General features: G+C 39.7%; 1 protein-coding gene across 1 annotated transcript in view; it reads right to left on the bottom strand.

Moving 5' to 3' along the window:
- Positions 1-6,765: 6,765 nt before the first annotated feature.
- The window catches only part of LRPPRC (leucine rich pentatricopeptide repeat containing), a 97,772-nt gene continuing 86,922 nt past the window's right edge, over positions 6,766-17,615 (bottom strand). The window contains exons 32-38 of the mRNA XM_066378371.1: positions 16,832-17,036; positions 14,938-15,077; positions 14,675-14,790; positions 12,182-12,256; positions 10,300-10,384; positions 9,089-9,231; positions 6,766-6,931 (exon numbers count right to left, since the gene is read on the bottom strand). Coding sequence (XP_066234468.1) covers positions 6,875-6,931; positions 9,089-9,231; positions 10,300-10,384; positions 12,182-12,256; positions 14,675-14,790; positions 14,938-15,077; positions 16,832-17,036 — 821 coding nt within the window. The 3' untranslated portion in view covers positions 6,766-6,874. The remainder of the gene's footprint in view (positions 6,932-9,088; positions 9,232-10,299; positions 10,385-12,181; positions 12,257-14,674; positions 14,791-14,937; positions 15,078-16,831; positions 17,037-17,615) is intronic.

The following is a 17,615-nucleotide window of genomic DNA, read 5'->3' as shown; positions in this document are numbered from 1 at the left end:
ACAGAGAGCAGCGAGGAGATTGATCCCAAAAGAAAACCAGAGCCTGGAACCAAAAGATGGGGGAGGTGGGTGTTTGGGAGGCAAACAGTGTTCACCACAGGTTCCCTCGGCCCTTGGGACTGCGAGTGTGGACCCCTGGCTGGCAGCATGGCCTCCCCTGGGAAATGGCTAGACAGGCAGGATCTCAGGCCCTGCTCTGCCCACCGAGTCAGAATCTGCATTTTAAGAAGATCTCTGGGTGATCCGTATGCATGTTGGAGTTTGAGCAACAGTGTCCTTATCCAATAAGGATAATGCCCATCAAACTTAGGACGTTTGCACCGCCACATAATAACATTGCACATTTACATTGCCACCATCTGACAGACCCGATTCAAGATTCACTAATCACTGACAGTGTCCTTCATGGCAAAAGGACCCAGATCCGGAACAAGTGTTGGGTCTAGTTGTCAATTCTCTTTGGTCTCCTTAAGTTGACAACAATCCTCAACTTTCCTTGACTTTCCTCACCTTGACACATAAAGATCTTACAGAGTAGCTCTCAATTTGAATTTGTCTAGTACATTTTCATGATTAATTTGAGGTCACTTACTTTTGGTGGGCATATCACAGAAGCGATGCGTTCTTCTCACTGCGGTATTCAGTTTGTCCTGCTCTGGGGACGTTCACTTTGATCACTGGATGGAAGGGGTGTGTACCAGGCTTCTCCACAGTCGAGTCATAATTTTTCCTACTTTCATAATAAAGAAGAATTTTGGCCTGACCTGTGGATCAGGCGTCGACCTGGAACACTGAGGTTGCAGGTTCAAGGCCCTGGGCTTGCCCAGTTAAGGCACATATGGGAGTTAATGCTTCCTGCTCCTCCCTGCTTCTCTCTCTCTCTCTCTCTCTCTCTCTCTCTCTGAAATCAATAAAAATTTAAAAAAAATTTGTAAGTACTATGAAACTGTAAATTTCATGTTCCTCATTGAACTTTCCATTTATTCTTTTGAAAATCTATCAACGTAAACTTGTGGTTTCCTATTTTATTCAATGGATAATATTCCATTACTATGGTTATTAATTTTTTTATATTATTCTTTTATTTCTTTTTGTGACAAAGACAGCGAGAGGGACAGATAGGGACAGACAGGAAGGGAGAAAGATGAGAAGCATCAATTCTTTGTTGCGACACCTTAGTTGTTCATTGATTGTTTTCTCATGTGTTCCTTGACCGGAAGCTACAGCAGACTGAGTTACCCCATGCTCAAGCCAGTGACCCCGCACTCAAGCTGGTGAGCCCGCATTCAAGCTGGTGACCTCAGAGTTTCGAACCTGGGTCTTCTGTATCCCAGTTTGATGCTCTATCCACTGCACCACTGCCTGGTCAGGCTATGGTTATTAATTTTGATGTTCAATTTATCTCTGATTGGGCCATGGGAGCCCAGTCAAGCTGACTCTTACATCCTTTTGACAAGTCCCCATCATTTTTTTTGAACACTTTTCTTTTGCAACCAATTGTTTTGGGCTCATCTTATACATTCCCACCCCCGTTCTGGAAGCAGATATTCCCTAAAGAATCTTGGTTCCTTTTAGTGGAAAATGATATTTAAAAGCCAAGGTCTGAATGATAAGCATGCTCATTACTACTGGGGTGTCACTGCTCTTAAACCCTCACGGTGGACAAAGCTAAGGAATATACGTAACATGTATGATCTCCACAGTATTATATCCAATTCCAATCTAGCACCACAGAGTTCATCCTAGTCATCTCCCTTTTCATAGTTGTAACTCCTTTCTCCAATTGTGAGAAACTTGGCTTCCATTATCCTTAATACTTTCACTCATTTGGTTAATTCTCTGTATATACCCAATAATTCCCTGTATATAACCAATCTTCTGCCTACACTGCATGCCTTCCAACCCTCCCCACCCTGCCTGGGCTGTAACTCCCATATCAAGCTGTCCTGAGTCTGCGCAGATGCTGTCCTCGCCCTCCTCTGGCTCACCACAGCTCTCCCACCCCCAGGGGTCACCTCAAGGCTTTAGGCCTGAATGGAGACGGGAGGAGGAAAAGGAGGTTGGGTCTCCAGTGTGCAGAGGATTGACAGCCTCTGAGGTCCATCATCCGTCCCTTTGAGAGCTGTAGCTACCCAGACTGTAGAAGACTTTACTAACGCAGCGTGCTCTGGGCTGCAGGGGCCAGGGCAAAGATGGAGAGACTCAACAGCTGCCACTTCTTTCAGTTTTATGTTTTTCCTTTCTTTAGTATTATTTTTTTCTAGAGCATCCCAGTTCTCCACCCTGGAGCTTTAACAAAAGCCAGTGTGGACCTACCAGCCACCCCGAGATTCTGATTCCACCCGTTTTTTAAAAGATGCTTGCCAGGGCAGGTGAGGCCAGGGAGAGCACTCTTCTAGAGGCACCCGTGCAGCTGCAGTTCAGTTAGCCCTCCTTGCAGTGCACAGGGTAGAGATCTGCTTATGTGTCATTATCAAAAGCAGGGATTGCAAACTTTTCCTGTTGAGGGTCAGGGAGCAAATATTTTAGGCTTTGCCGGCCATAAAATCTGTCACAACTACTCAACTCTGCTGTTGCAACGTGCAAGCCACAGCAGACCTTTCTGAAGTATGGGGGTTGCGGCTGTGTTCCAATGAAACATTATCTACAAACAGGCGCAGTGCTGGATTGGCCCAAGGCTCATTTACAGACCCTTGGCCAAAAGGTAAATGCTTTTGAAATTTGCATTTTAAGCCCCCCAACCTCAAGTTATGCTATTGACGTGAAGATTTTAATTAAGCAGAAAATAATTACCAAATATTTCCTGATGTGATTGAACTGCACTTGTTCCTATAAAGATTACTTAAGATCTAATCTTGCCCTGGGTCAATCTAGTCTCCCTGGTCAGCCTCACAGAGGTAGAACTGGCATTTTCTTTTTCCTTTCGCTCACTTTTCTTCCAGTTTTGATCACTGCTAGCAGCAGTAATATCTAAATATGCACCAAATCCAAGTGTTTGTTAACTACAGACCTGGCGCTCGGGGGTTCTACTGAAGACTCAAACTAGGCACTCGGCAGAGGGGTTCAGCACAGCCACCCTGTGGTGCTGTCCTCTGGGACCAGACCGACTCTGGGGAAGGAGCACGGGGCTCGGATGTGGGAGCGAGGAAGTACTGTCCTGGTCGACCTCTGCTTATTTGGAAGATATATCCAATGCCCGTGCCTGAAAGAAGACATCCTTATTTGCAAGTAGTTGAAACTAGGTCATTCAAATCTCAAGTTATCCATCATTTATTTATTTTTTTAATTTATTCATTTTAGAGAAGAGAGGGAGAGACAGAGAGAGAGAGAGAGAGAGAGAGAGGAGAGACAGAGAGAGAGAAGGGGGGGGAGGAGCTGGAAGCATCAACTCCCATATGTACCTTGACCAGGCAAGCCCAGGGTTTCGAATCGGCGACCTCAGCATTTCCAGGTCGACGCTTTATCCACTGCACCACCACAGGTCAGACCCATCATTTATTTTCAATAGGATTGATTCTTCCTTTAAAGGGACTGGGGTATAGAACCATCCGTGTCCCGTGTCCCTATCACACGGCCCACCTGAGGCAGTTTCTGCAAGGGAGGAAGGAGGCAGGCAGATGGAGCAAGGCCCATTTTTGGCTGGCAGGCTGGGAACAGCAGAGCATGTGGTGTTAGCAGCTAATAATTAAAACAGTAATGTTTCAAGAAGTGGGCTGAGATTTTCAAACACACATCAACTCAATGGCTGGTTAACACGTCTCAGCTTTCTGTGTAACAGTGCTCACATTCACTGTTGGTACGCTGGCCTTGTCTTTTTGTAAAATCGGAGGTATTCCTTGTTTCCCCATACTAGAAAGCTCTCCTGCCCTGTTAAAAACAAGTTGTTGCTGACCCCACTCTTAGCAATGTGCTGCTGGCCCGGCCTGGGGTGTCTGGACTCCCAGCACACACTTGAGCCCTCTTCCACTCCTCCTCACTGCAAACCTAAAACTGTTTTACACGTGAGAACACAGGTTTTAAAGGACTTCTGGGCCTCAAGCCCCCATATCTAAGCTCTGAGCTACAAACTGGCATCTTTGATCTCTTATGAGAACAAGTGTGAGAACAGCCTGCAACGCAGACTGTACTGCTTAGAACTGACTTGGAATGGGAGACAGGTCTTGTGCCCATTGATTGATTCACTCAATGCCGCCGACTGGGCATCTACCAGTGCCAGGCTCTGTTCTCACTGGTGGGTCTGCAAAACTCAAGGAGGGAGAGCTCACATTCTTGGGGGAAGAAATGATAAAAGTGAATAAATGATAAAAGTGAATAAATGATGAAGAGAATTTCAGCAAGTCACTACGTTCAAGAGAACTCTCCAAGCGTGAACCTGAGAGCAAGCAGTTGTCCAGACAGACGTGCAGGCATGCAGAGCCCGACAGTCTGACGTTGGCTCAGTGTTTTTGCTCTCCTGACACAATGATGTTTTTCTTCATGCAAAGAAGAGAAAGGTTTAAGTGCCTATTTTGAATTTGCTAATGCAGCCATTTCTTTTATTTATACTAAGGCTGCATAATGTGGGCTTTGTAAAGTCCGCAGGATACATTTCTAATGGAAACACTTGCATGCAGCGACTGTACAACAGCAAAGCAACAAATTACCATGATTTTGCACCCCCTGCTGCTGTGAGTCCCACCATACTTCAGCACTGTTGCTTTCACTTACAAAAAAACTCTACAAATATTGGTTTGTCAGAAAAACAAATATTAAATGAAAATTGTACTCAAAGACATGAGAAAAAGTGTACAATACAGTCATTGCAGACTTGAGAAATAAATTGTACCAGGAAGAACAATTTACAATATAAAGGAAGCTTGCTTAATAATTTACTGAAATTCGTAAACTCGGCAATTATGCCAGGCAATGGGTATTTGACTAAATGGAAGAAAATAACCTTACAGTGTAAGCCATCCAGTATGGGGAACACACATTAACGTGAAAAGGCATTTTTAAAAAAAAATAGAATACACTTAGAGATTCCAATTTTACTTTTTGCTGGATTGCTTCAGCATTTTGTACTCTCATAGCAATTAATTGACTAGTCAGAGTACTAGCCATGGAAAATACGGCTGTGACTCTGGGCACATTAACTTTTGTAAGCTCACTGTCAGGCAGGAGGGGTGCCTGGCACGTGGCCGGACACGTTCAGGGTTAGCCACAAAGACCCCAACAGAACCCCCTATAGGCAACTCGATTTATAGTGAGCCTCAAGCCAGGACTGAGCTAGGCCTGGGGATGCCAACATGAAACAAAGAACTGGTCCTCCTCAGGGAGTGCACAGCCTGTGTGACACTTGCTCTTTCTCAGTGGCTTTGGGAGCCCTGGAGAGAGAAAAATTAATACACCCGTGGGGAGAGGGGCCGAAGAAGTGGCAGAAAGGTGACAATGACACCAGCCTAGTGAGCACTCAGCAGAAAGGAGTAAGGAGGGTGGAGGCAGAGACAGGACCAGTTGCCGAGGACAGCTCATGTGCGGTGGACCTAAGTCACCGTCACTGATGCAGCTGTCAAGTGTTCCTGCTCCTCTGGACACAAAGCTACCAGTTTGTCCTTAAAAGACAAGCAATGATGTCATTGGTTCTCCACACAGAGGATACACCAAGGAATTTCTGGTAAAAACAGAAGCCACCATATTATTTAGAATGAAAAATTTCAGGACTCAAGTCCCTGAAATGGCTAAAAGTGATTATGCAAAAATTTAACATGGTAAAAATAACCTCACAAGGTTTTTGAAATTATCATTTATTCAAAACATTTCACATTAAAATTATATTAGGTTCAGATACATGGATGTTGTTTTGTTTCCAAAAGTTTATAATGTTTATAGAATCAGCTGTTTGCTTATAATGAGTCTGAAATGTTTTACTGTGTTGCTATAATTGTGTTTACTCTGTATTTTTATTTATTCCAATTTCACTGGTAGATATTTAGAAAGCATTCATAAGCCCACCCAGAATACACAATTATTAAATTTTAAATATTTACATTCAAAGGGGAAAGCCAATCGGTGCTAAAGATATGTGAGGTGATAGTTTTTTGTTAATATACGTAATGTATTGAATGGCCCAGCCTGCTGTTTAGAATGCTAGTGAGGTTAATAACACCCACGTTTTACCAGAACCAATATACAATGCTGGCTTGAAGTTGCTTCATACAATTGATGATGTCTGCCAAGTCCAGATTAAGCCCCAACATTATGTCTCACTTTAGAGATCTATGTTAATGAACATTAATAGAACTTACCTCAACTATTAAGAAGCAGTGACCAATGAGTCACTGCTTCTCACTGAAAATGATGAGCTCTGGATTTGATGACTGATAACATGTCTTCTAGTGCCAACACTTTGCAAAACTGGGAAATTATGAAGGGCTTCACACATGTAAAGAATTGATATATTATAGAATATTAAACATTAAAAAGCTCACCAAATGTCATTTTGTCCAGTTCCAAAATTTTCCAGATAAACAGTATTAACAAGCAAGTCTTAAATAAAAAAAAAATCCTTTTTATGAAAATAAAAAATAAAACTGAGTACAGGAGACCTGATGAGTCGATTGGGAGAAGACCCTGAGAACTCGTGGCCCTGTACATCAGCGGCCTCGGAGACCTTGCCATCGATTCACACTGTAGGCACAACCCCAAGTCCGCAGACCAAGTGCACACAGTATCGTCAGTAAAATGCTGAATACGTCAAATCCCGTAGTACAAATAAACACAAGCACATAAACAGAGTGACTTTTCATTTATTTTTGTCCTCTCACATACATGTAAAAAATAACATTTTAGACACAGAATTACAAATATACAGAAAACAAAGTAGTTTTTGCTTGTTTCACAAAGGGTTTTCCCTTAATTCCTTTAGCTGCTTTGCATAAAATTCAAAGCTTTCCTGTTGAGACAAAAAGGGAGGGAAGGTAAAAAAAAATTAGAAGGAAGAGGTGATGGTACAAGACTTAAGAGATCAGGAAGAACTGCGGGCGGTGGCAAGGGCTGCGGGAGTGGCCATGCGCCCCAGCTTCTGCACGTCTCTGTGCTCCACGCCTGTGCCGGGCCAGGGCCCCCAGGTCAGTGCGCGCACTGGGGCCTGAGTGTGTGCGTCTCAGTATTTATACCTGGGTATGGAGGTGCTGGAAATAAACATGGTGTAATAACTTTCAGTTCAATGACACAGTAAAAATTTTTTGCATATATGATTCCCCTTGTTAAATAGAAGAATAAAACAAAACTTTAGGCCCTGGCCGGTTGGCTCAGCAGTAGAGCGTCGGCCTGGCGTGCGGGGGACCCGGGTTCGATTCCCGGCCAGGGCACATAGGAGAAGCGCCCATTTGCTTCTCCACCCCCACCTCCTTCCTCTCTGTCTCTCTCTTCCCCTCCCGCAGCCAAGGCTCCATTGGAGCAGAGATGGCCCGGGCGCTGGGGATGGCTCCTTGGCCTCTGCCCCAGGCGATAGAGTGGCTCTGGTCTCGGCAGAGCATCACCCCTGGTGGGGGTGCCGGGTGGATCCCGGTCGGGCGCATGCGGGAGTCTGTCTGACTGTCTCTCCCCGTTTCCAGCTTCAGAAAAATACAAAACAAACAACCAAACAAAAAAAAAACCTTTAAAGGGCAACTTACTGAATGGTAAAACATATCTGCAAATCATGCATCTGTTAAGGGGTTAATATTAAAAATATCAAGAAACTCATATAAATCAATAGTAAAAAATTCCAAATAGTTCAATAAAAAATAGAAGATCTAAATGAACATTTTTCCAACAAAGACATACAGCTGGCTAACAGGTGCATGAAAAGATGCTCAGCATCACTAATCTTCAAGGAAATGCATATCAAAATCACAATGAGATACTACCTCACACCTTAGAATGGCTATTATAAAAGACAAATTACAAGTGTTGGCAAGGATGGGAAGAAACGGGCATCCTTGTGCACTGTTTCTAGGAATGCAAATCGATATAGCCTATGAAAAACAGTACCGTTTCCTCAAAAAACTAAAAATAGAAGTACCAGCAATTCCATTCTGGGTATTTATCCCGAGAAAACAAAAACACTAATTCAAAAGATATATGCAACCCAATGTTCACTTCAGCATTATTCATAACAGCCAAGTCATAAATGTCCATCAATGGATGACAGGATAAAAAAAAGATGTGCTACACACAGACACAGAGGAATAGTATTCATCCATAAAAAAGAATGAAATCTTGCCATTTTTGACAATACGGATAGACCTTGAGGGCAACACTCTATGAGAAGTCAGATAGAAAAAGACACATACCACATAATCTCACTTATATACAGAATCTAGAAAACAAACACTTAACTGAGCTCATATAGAGAGAGAAGAGACTGGTGGTTGCCTGAGGGGGTGGTGGGGAAAAGGTGTCAAAAAGAACAGATTTCCAGTTATGAAATCAGTAAGTCATGAGGATGTAATCTACAGCATGGTGCTTATAAGTTAATAACAATTACTGCATCTTTGAAAGTAGCTAGCAGAGTGGTTCTTGAAAGTTCTCATTACAAGTAATCAATTTTGTTACTATGTATGGTGATGGATGTTACCTGGACTTACTGTGATATCATATTGCAATATATACAAATATCAGATCATTACACTATATACCTGAAACTAATATAATGTCAATTATACCTCAATAAAAAAATTTCCTAGATGAAGAAATAAAAACAAACTTACTTACAATGAATAAGCCATTAATAGTTCCATAGTATGCTTGGCTACTGAAATACAATCTATTAAATCCTGTTTCAAGTTGAAATGAAGAAAAAGCCACCCTAAGGACATTTGATAAATTCATATCTACAGCTGAAGGTCTAAAACCGACCTTCTGTTTTACACTTCAGTCCCTGAGGGCTATGCTCTCCCACAGCCCACACCCAGGGTATAAAGGGTCAGTTCCAAAATCTTCCCCTGAGTGTTTTCCACAGAGATCTAATCCTCATCTAATTAAGTATTCAACTTATTTTTGTACACATTATTGTGAAGCATGCATAAATCTGTAGAGGTAAATTTTCCCCTTAAGAAATACTCACAGGGGGTTCATTAAAAGGGATGGACTCTCCAGCATTCTTCAGCAAAACTGCGTAACGTTTTAGAAACAGATCATCCAATTTTACATTCTTTGCAGTCAAATTTTCATACAGTGCTTTAGCAGATGAGACATCATTGTCCAAGACTGAAGAAAAAGATATTAATCATAGATAAAGACAGCCTATCTTCTTCTTTTCCTAAAACACTTAACTATTCAGGGACTTCTAGATCCCTCCCTCCCAGGGCAAACGAAAATTTTAACTCCCTTCAGCAAAAAGCCACGTTCAGGATCTACGTACGACACCTCTCTCCTGAGCTCCCTGTCTTCTCCTTCCCAATTCCCAAGCGGGATTACACAATTTACTAGTTTTATGTTATCTGACCCTATTTCATGTTAGTTATTAATTTAGTATCTGCCAATCCCCCAAGTGGAACTTTGAGAAGGTTTATGATTATAGCTTTGTGTTGAAATACCTTATATATTCCCCTGACAAGGGTGAAAAACTGGAGAACCAATTTACTAATTCTGATTGCAGTCTGTTGTCCTGCCCACAATAAAATCAAGACAGCAATTCTCTATTTACCCCTTGCCTCAAGTGAGCAAATCAGTGGGTGGCAGATGGTGGGTGGTCAAAACTTAGAAACACTAACATTACCTTGATTACTGAGGAAACTTTAGACTGCTTCCCTTTCATATGTGATAGGCAGGCAATCAGGGAACTGCTTAAAAGATGGGAATTTCAACTGTGACTTAAGGAAAACTCTACAGCCTACTTTTTAGTTAAGGGCCTCTTATTTCAAAGGCCGAGGTGGCCAGGGAGAGTACTGAAGGAGCAGGAAGGCAAGCCAAGTGACCTCTCAATGTGTCCCTACTTCATGTAATGGTCCAGGTGGCGGGGCCTTGGGGAGACTGGTCTGGTTCCCAACAGTAAACCCAAGTGGACTTCCAAGTCTTTCCAGAAGCCTGGGATCCTACTCAACACACCTGGGCCCCTCTAAAGATGCTCAGTGATGCTTGTTTTGTGTTCAAGTTTTATGAATAATTTTATATTTTTCTTATAACTTTTAAACATATGCTAAAGCTAAATAAATTATTTAGATAATAACTATTTGATCTTTAGGATTACCACCTTCAGCTGAAGACTAACTTAGTTGACTATACTACAAATATTTAAATCACTTAAATAATATATAGTCAGATTAAACTTATTACCATAGCTTTTCATGATGGAAGTGTATGCTTCTTCCTTTTCAGTTAATTCAGGAATCAACTCTAACAAAGATTTCAATGTCGATGCCTAAGAAATTAAAATACAGGTCAAAGAACTGTAAAATAGAACACTAACATAATAAAAACATTATATCACAAGATCCTGGCAATAATTAACATAGAACTGCATACTCAATGTAATGGACTATCTTCCCATCTGGACACAGGCCGGGCTCGGTCCGACCACTGCAAGAAAGTGAGTACTGATCAAGCCAGCTGTCATTTTTAGTGGCGAAGGGTCTTGCCTTAAATTTGTTAAAAAAAAAAAAAAAAAAAGGCAATATCTGTGAAGCACCAATTAAGGAAAATGCAATAAAATGAGGTATGCTTGTATCTTAGTATTTGATGTTGATTTAATAATTTACAGCCAAAACAAGTAAGTATTTTTGCACTTCCATGAGTAAGGTATTTAATGTACTTCCATGAGTATTTTCCTAAAAATGATATAGAGACTGCTTCTTTTGTCAACTGGTAACCATAGCAAGAAGTTATACGATCCCAAAGAGCAGAAGAGATAACTGCATCTTTCAGTACCAGAATTCTTAGGCGAAATGTGAAAAGCTCGGCCAAACATTCTGGAATTTTCCCTACTTGGTATATAAACAGAGCATTTGCAGATCTCACTGGAGTTTGCACTGACTGCCTTCTTTCAGTTTGTAGCTCCCGCAGTGAATACAGAACTACCCAGCCTAGTGAATGTTCCCAAACACTTCTATATTGCTAATAAATCAAAGATGGATTTTATATAGCTCTGTGTCCTGTTCCCATCTCACCCAAAGAAGCCAAATCTGGCTTAATTATTATACTGTCAAACAGGCAGGCACTGTAACCAGAATTTCTAAACGTCCGAAATCCCTTTTTAGCATGTTTATTCAGTCAATCTACACCTGGACCAGCATCTTTCAAGGACTTCCTGCAATTTCAAGTCTCCAGGGGGAATGCTCTAAGCAGGTATATTACTGTACACTGCCTGCTCAATATTATTAGCAAGGCAAAGAGGTCCTTGACTTGGCATAGCCCCATATGTGAGGTGGTAAGTGCTTTTTAGATTTTATACTTTTTAATTATAAATTTTAAAAAACCAGCCTCTTTGAAAGGAAAAATAAGGGGGCAACTATTTTCAAAATGTTTGTTGTAAATAAATACGCGAGGCAGAGATAAAATTTGCAATTAGGTAAAAAAAAAATGTTTTTAAGCGTGTGTATGTGTGTAGGAAGTATGTGGAAATTAAGAAAAACTTAGACCTACCAGACTGGAAACAGCCTAAATGATTCACAACAACAGACATTATAATTAGCACTCAGTTTGAAACTCTGTAACGTGCTCAAATAAGCAAAGAATGGGGGGGAGGGGGTGTCCTGGTGCTCAACAGGTAAAATCAGATCTAAGTTTTTTTGGAAATATGCCTTTATTCTTTTTTTTTTTAACATCAAAAATAGGACTTGGTTCTGTTCTATGAACGACATACATATCTTTCACGCACATAAGGTAACTGTACAAATTGAGAACGTTGATTTCTGGCACATACCAGCTATGGACAATGGTTTACGCTGATAAATGGTCACAAAGAGCCACACGATGGGAGGAGTGCTTCTGCACGGCTACATGCACCACTGATGAACATTTTTTGCATTTCCAGTACAACTAAAGAGCCTGAACTGACTTTCTATCAACACTGCAAAGTGTATACAAGTATAGACAAGTCTTCAATCTCTATAGTGTATTTAGATCTGGCCCTGGACCAACAAGCTTTTATGTGACACTTCTACCTTTGAACAGAGAGGCTTACAGCAGCTCTGATTTGTCAGCAGGTTAAGCATAGTACCTTGCCTGGTTTCCGACAGCTCCTCAGACAGAAGACCAAGAAAATCGGGGTTTGCTCAGCAATTGCACCACATCTCTAAAAATTGAAACATTATTCACTAAGTGAAGGTTTCTGATAAACAAGCAGATCAAGGTGAGTATTTCCAATTAAGTTCACAGTAATACAGTAATGTATCATTACCAATAGGAGGGCCTAATAGTTGATCAATTTTTTTTAAGGCAAGGCAAAAAGAAAAGAAGTGCAAGCTATGTCAAGCTTTTGTGAACGCTGTCCTTGGCAGTGCAAGTATAAAGTTTGTTTAAAAAGACAAGGGAAAAATTAAACTAATGCTTCAACAGCCACAGAATAAGGTTTAGGATTGCAAAGAAAGAGGAAAAAAAGAAACACTATTCCTCTCCAATTATACTGCCAAGCATTCACAAGTGAGCTAGGGATCATAAGGTTAATTATACATTTAATAAGGTGTCAGGGAGATAACTGCTCGTTTCTTTATAAAAATTAAAATGTACAAAGCAAGTTCTCTTTAAAGTATAATTACCTACACTTATGCATACAAAAGGACTGATTTCAATCTCTCTATTTTATAAAAGGCTTTCATTGCAACAGACAGCCAGTGCTTGAGAAAGAGACAAAAGTTAAACTAAAAAAAAAAGTTTATATGACAGACCAGATGAATCAAGTGTCTATCCAATCTTAGATGCTATAGTAAAATCAAATATGGCAAGACAATATTTTTAGTTTACATTTTTCATAGATGTCATCCCTTAAGTTTCTAAAGGCACATTCCTCTTTCAAAGCTTTAAAACACTGTCAATACTAAAATGATTCTATAAAAAGAACTTTGGGGGACACAGAGAGCATTTACATTATTAACTGATGTTTTCGACATCTGTGAATAAAGTATTCTTCAGCACAGCAAGAATCATCTTTTACTGTTTGACAAGCAGGTAAAAGATGGGTAGAGGGTTTATCATTTGAAACCTCAGTCTGTTGAAGGGACAGAAACGAAGACTGCTGCTGCTGCATCAACACTCAGCTGTCATCAGAAGTGTGGCAAAATGCAGCTCTGAGGGCAGCAGGCGACATCCCTGCCGTCTCCCACCCTACGCAGCTGTCAGTCATGCTCTCCAGGAGCCAGAAAGATTCCGGCTCAGAACAAGCTGGTATAGGAAATACCAAGTGTCACCTCTCTAAAACACCATCAAAATCATGTGTTAAAAGTGAATGAATTGAAAAGTGTAATAGACATGTATATGCCCCTAATAGGTACACTGATGTATGTACACAGAAAGATCAAGTATTAGAGTTTATTGCTTTCAAGATACAACTTGAAACATCAAAGGCAACAAGATAAAAAAATATTCCTGAAATCCCAATCTATCATAAACTGCCTTTTCTGGTTTTTAGTTTTTTGTTTGTTTTTAAAAAAAGGTGAAGAAACTAGACAAAATAAAATTTCCATTTAACCGAAATTTCTCTCTGGCCAGAAAAAAAGTACAAAAACCTCAGAGGCCATGACAATTTATACCTTTTACAAAACTGTTAACACAAGAGAAATTTCTCAGCATGTCTTTTAAAATGGCTTGGATTCTACTGTCAAATTAGATGAACTTTAAGGACCAAAACTAGAGCACATGCAAATGGGTGTACTACTTACAACGTTTCTCAGTACATAGAAATGTAAGTGAATATAATACTATTTACTCTCAGAAATTGGTCCTGAACCTCAGTTTGACACTGGGAGTCGACACAAACACACGCGCTGGCAGGATCACGGTGACTGTTTGACTGCCACCTGCTGGGAAGGGGCTCCCCAGTGGTGCCTGTTTGTGTACACTGCCAGTGGCAGCTCCGATCACCCACCGTTCGGCACTCAGGCAGCTTTATATTTGGTGCTGTTAAATAGCATGAATGCAGTTGTCTCCTTCCCTGAAGATTGCTAATTTAACTGAGTGCGGGCCACAGAGACCTGCATTCGTCATTTAATGTGTCTGTGACACACAACTGAATAGAAAGCAAATTCAACGAGTAAACCTTGAACAAGGCACAGGGAATGTTTGAGTATTCAAGTGAGAACCTGTACTTGAAAAGCAAAGATTTCCTACTTTTTGTTTGCAAACTGTGTTGCCATGGTGATGCACAGCATCTACAGCATTAGAGAAATTAAAGTAGGAAATCAAAGGAATTGTTTCTGTGTTACCTATCTGCACAGAAAAGTGTATTTAAATCATTTCAGCAAAACAAGTCTTCCCTCCCCCCCACACTCCCTAAATCGAAGGACATTTCTAGTCTGATTTGGCATGTTTAAAACCAGCAACCTACAATTTACAATCCAGTCCTTATCGTGCAGCCTTGATTCGCAATGAGCTTAAACGAGCTAGCAGCACCCACACTTCATTTCTAATGTTCTGCCACACAGCTATGTGAAGTAACTCCTCAATTTGCTTCTCACAAGCCGCCAACCCCACTGCTCCATGTGTGGTGGGCCATTACCTGCAGAAGAGCTCTGGCATCGTCCACCTTGCCGGAATCCAAAAGCTGAAGGAAAAGGTCGGTGACAGGTTTGTATACTGCAAACTGATTGGCCAGTCTTTCTGCCATGATGCTTACTGAAAAAATGACAGGTAAGAAAAAGCTTTCATTTGAACCATCCACCACAGAAATTTGGTCCAGTCTCATGGAGAGAAAACTATGCTTCTGGTTTTTTATTCTTTTGTTTATTTTTGTTTTTTTGTTAAGAAGAACAGCTCACTTACTCTTTTCAAGTGCTGTTTTCAACTGCTCCTCTATCACTTTTCTGAATAAGTAGGCCAAGCCAAAGTACTGGGCTTCCATGGTCTGGTCCCCTGAAGTAAGCATATTTTCAATGTTTTCTATTGCAACATCTATGTTATTGCTGTAAAAGAAAATAAATTATAAAGAAATATTTGCTCTTGTATTAATATTGCAGGCAGTTTTCATGTGAGAACTTACTTTGATATTCACATATATAAATGCTTTAGGAGAAAAAGAAAATACATTTACAATTAACCAGATAAAAAAACACATTTAGGTAGTAAAAGCAATCACTAGGTGGTGTATGTTACAATAATTGAAGTAGTTGCTTATTTGAAAACACTGCTCTAGAGATAAGATCAAGCACTATATAAAAAAGCCTTAATGACGGTGACAAAAATATGTAATCTGATTTTGCAACTCTTGGATGAAAAATAATACCCTGTGTGTTAACAACTTGGCTTTATAATCAACAATGGGCACTGCGGCGTGCAGTAAGGATAATATGGTCCGTCCCAGTGTCCTCAGAGATGCTGACGATGTCTTTAAAAGGTGTATTTTCAAGTCTCTCAACCTACAGTCACAACAGTTTTCCTCTGTCAGATATTACAGAACATTTGAAAAATATTCAATTTATACTAAAATTTTCAGAAAGAAATATCATCACACTTTATATTAAAAGTCAATTGTATGGCCTTATTTAACAAGTTGTAATAAAATGATCTTTATGACTTTTTGGTTAAAGGACTCTTTGGTTGTTACTTTATAGTTATCACACTCCAGATTCAAATAATCAATTTTATGTTGAAATTATTACCTGAAACATAAAAATTCTCTATCTAAAAATGAATACCCCATTACAATAAAATTTTATTCTGGGTTTTAGTTTTAAAAATTAGTTATTAGTGAATGAAAACATATTCTCCACATCATGTAAAACTGTGTTTATATGATAACATTTAAAAATTCATCCAGCTCTTACTTGGATAGTTTCTTTGATCTTCCAACTTAACATAATCATATTTTCTCAATATAGAGAAATTTTAAAGTTCTATTTGGAGTAATAGTTTATGAAAGGAACAAAATCAAATACAACTTCTATTCTGTTCAAAGAAGTAGAAACAAACAAAAACCCTATAAAAAATACAAGCATTACATTTTAGTATCACAACCCATTAAATGTATGTAAGATTAACTACTAAAGAAAATTTTTCCCCAAAGGCCTGAAGGTCAATTCCATAATTACCCCCATGGATCTTTAACTTGAGCAGTTAATAAAAATCAAGTTCTTGTCCAGGGTTCAAATGCTGGACGCGCCCCCAGTTAAAAAAAAAAAAAATCAAGTTCTTATTTCCTTCTACAGTGGTGATTCTCAGCAAGGAAATGTGGAGACTGTGCTGAGAGAATCACCACTACATTCCTCCCTTTTTGTGGGCGTGTGACGACAGGCGTTGTTGGGTAGGAGGTGCGGAACAGAAATTCCTATTTCTAACAAGCTCACTGGGCCCTCTGTTTCACAATGTTCTAGTAGAGAGTTACCCTCACTGCCAACCAGTGACCTCATTTTTCACTTTCGTAACAAAGTGTTTCCACAACAGGGGTCTGACCTGTATGAATGAGAATACTTACCAACCATGGAACCAATTTTACGTATTTGAAAATTTGATAAATGCTCTTTAAGATTTAATTTAAAGCTAACACACATTTCATAACATATGATCAATTATTCCCTAATAGATAATTAGTAACTGGCATCAATATTTCCTCTGATTTTGATATGGTTTCTAAAAGCTTTAAAAAGTTTTAAAAGGTGGTATTAGAGATAGTTCTCTTTCCAGTATCCAATTGAGATAAGGCAAGCTAGAAAATACTCACTTCTTTATTTGTGCCAAAGCAATGTTATTGATGAAAACCATATGTGAAAGTCCAATGGACTCCTCGAGTCCACTGACCATCTTCTGAATTGCTTGTATGCTCTCTACATCACCCTTCACAGCACACGCCTGAATCAGGCGGGTCACTGCTAGCCTAGAAGGTGTCTGCTTCACATCCAAGGCCGTTTTTAGCGTTGTTAGAGCCTCTACAATAGAAGAGCAAGAGACAGAATTTTTCTATGAACCATACTGACTTTAATGCACCTTGAAAATCAGCTTTTAAATATGAATATCAAATGATTATAGACAAAAGGCTATAAATAATTTAGATTACAAAAAATATTAATACTTTACAAGAAACCTAAAAAATAATTTGACTACCTATATCAGAGACCAGAGAAATGTCTTCTTCAAGTCACACAGAAAATACAAATGTTAATGGAAAGAATGTGGGTACCACTCTGGAATAACATTTAGTGACTAATCTCAAAGAAGTTGACAAGTTCAGAGGAATATAAATAAGAAGTTTAAAAATTAAAGAGTTGCAATAAATATGTTATTTCCACCCAAATTCGTACTTTCCCAGATTTTATTCTACCAAAGATCACATGATTATCAAAATCTTCTAATATTCCAAAGATTTTGTTCTTGAAAACAATGTCTTTTTCTGGTTCAAACAGGGTCAATCTCATAGGAGCAGCCAAACTGGAACATTCAAATTTCACACTAACATATTTATTTTACATGATTAAATAATACCTTATAGATATTTTCTCACACTCATT

Source organism: Saccopteryx leptura, chromosome 3 (assembly GCF_036850995.1).
Source record: "Saccopteryx leptura isolate mSacLep1 chromosome 3, mSacLep1_pri_phased_curated, whole genome shotgun sequence".
NCBI lineage: Eukaryota > Metazoa > Chordata > Mammalia > Chiroptera > Emballonuridae > Saccopteryx > Saccopteryx leptura.
Note: the sequence above shows the minus strand (reverse complement) of the source record. Positions and strands in the feature narration are given on the sequence as shown.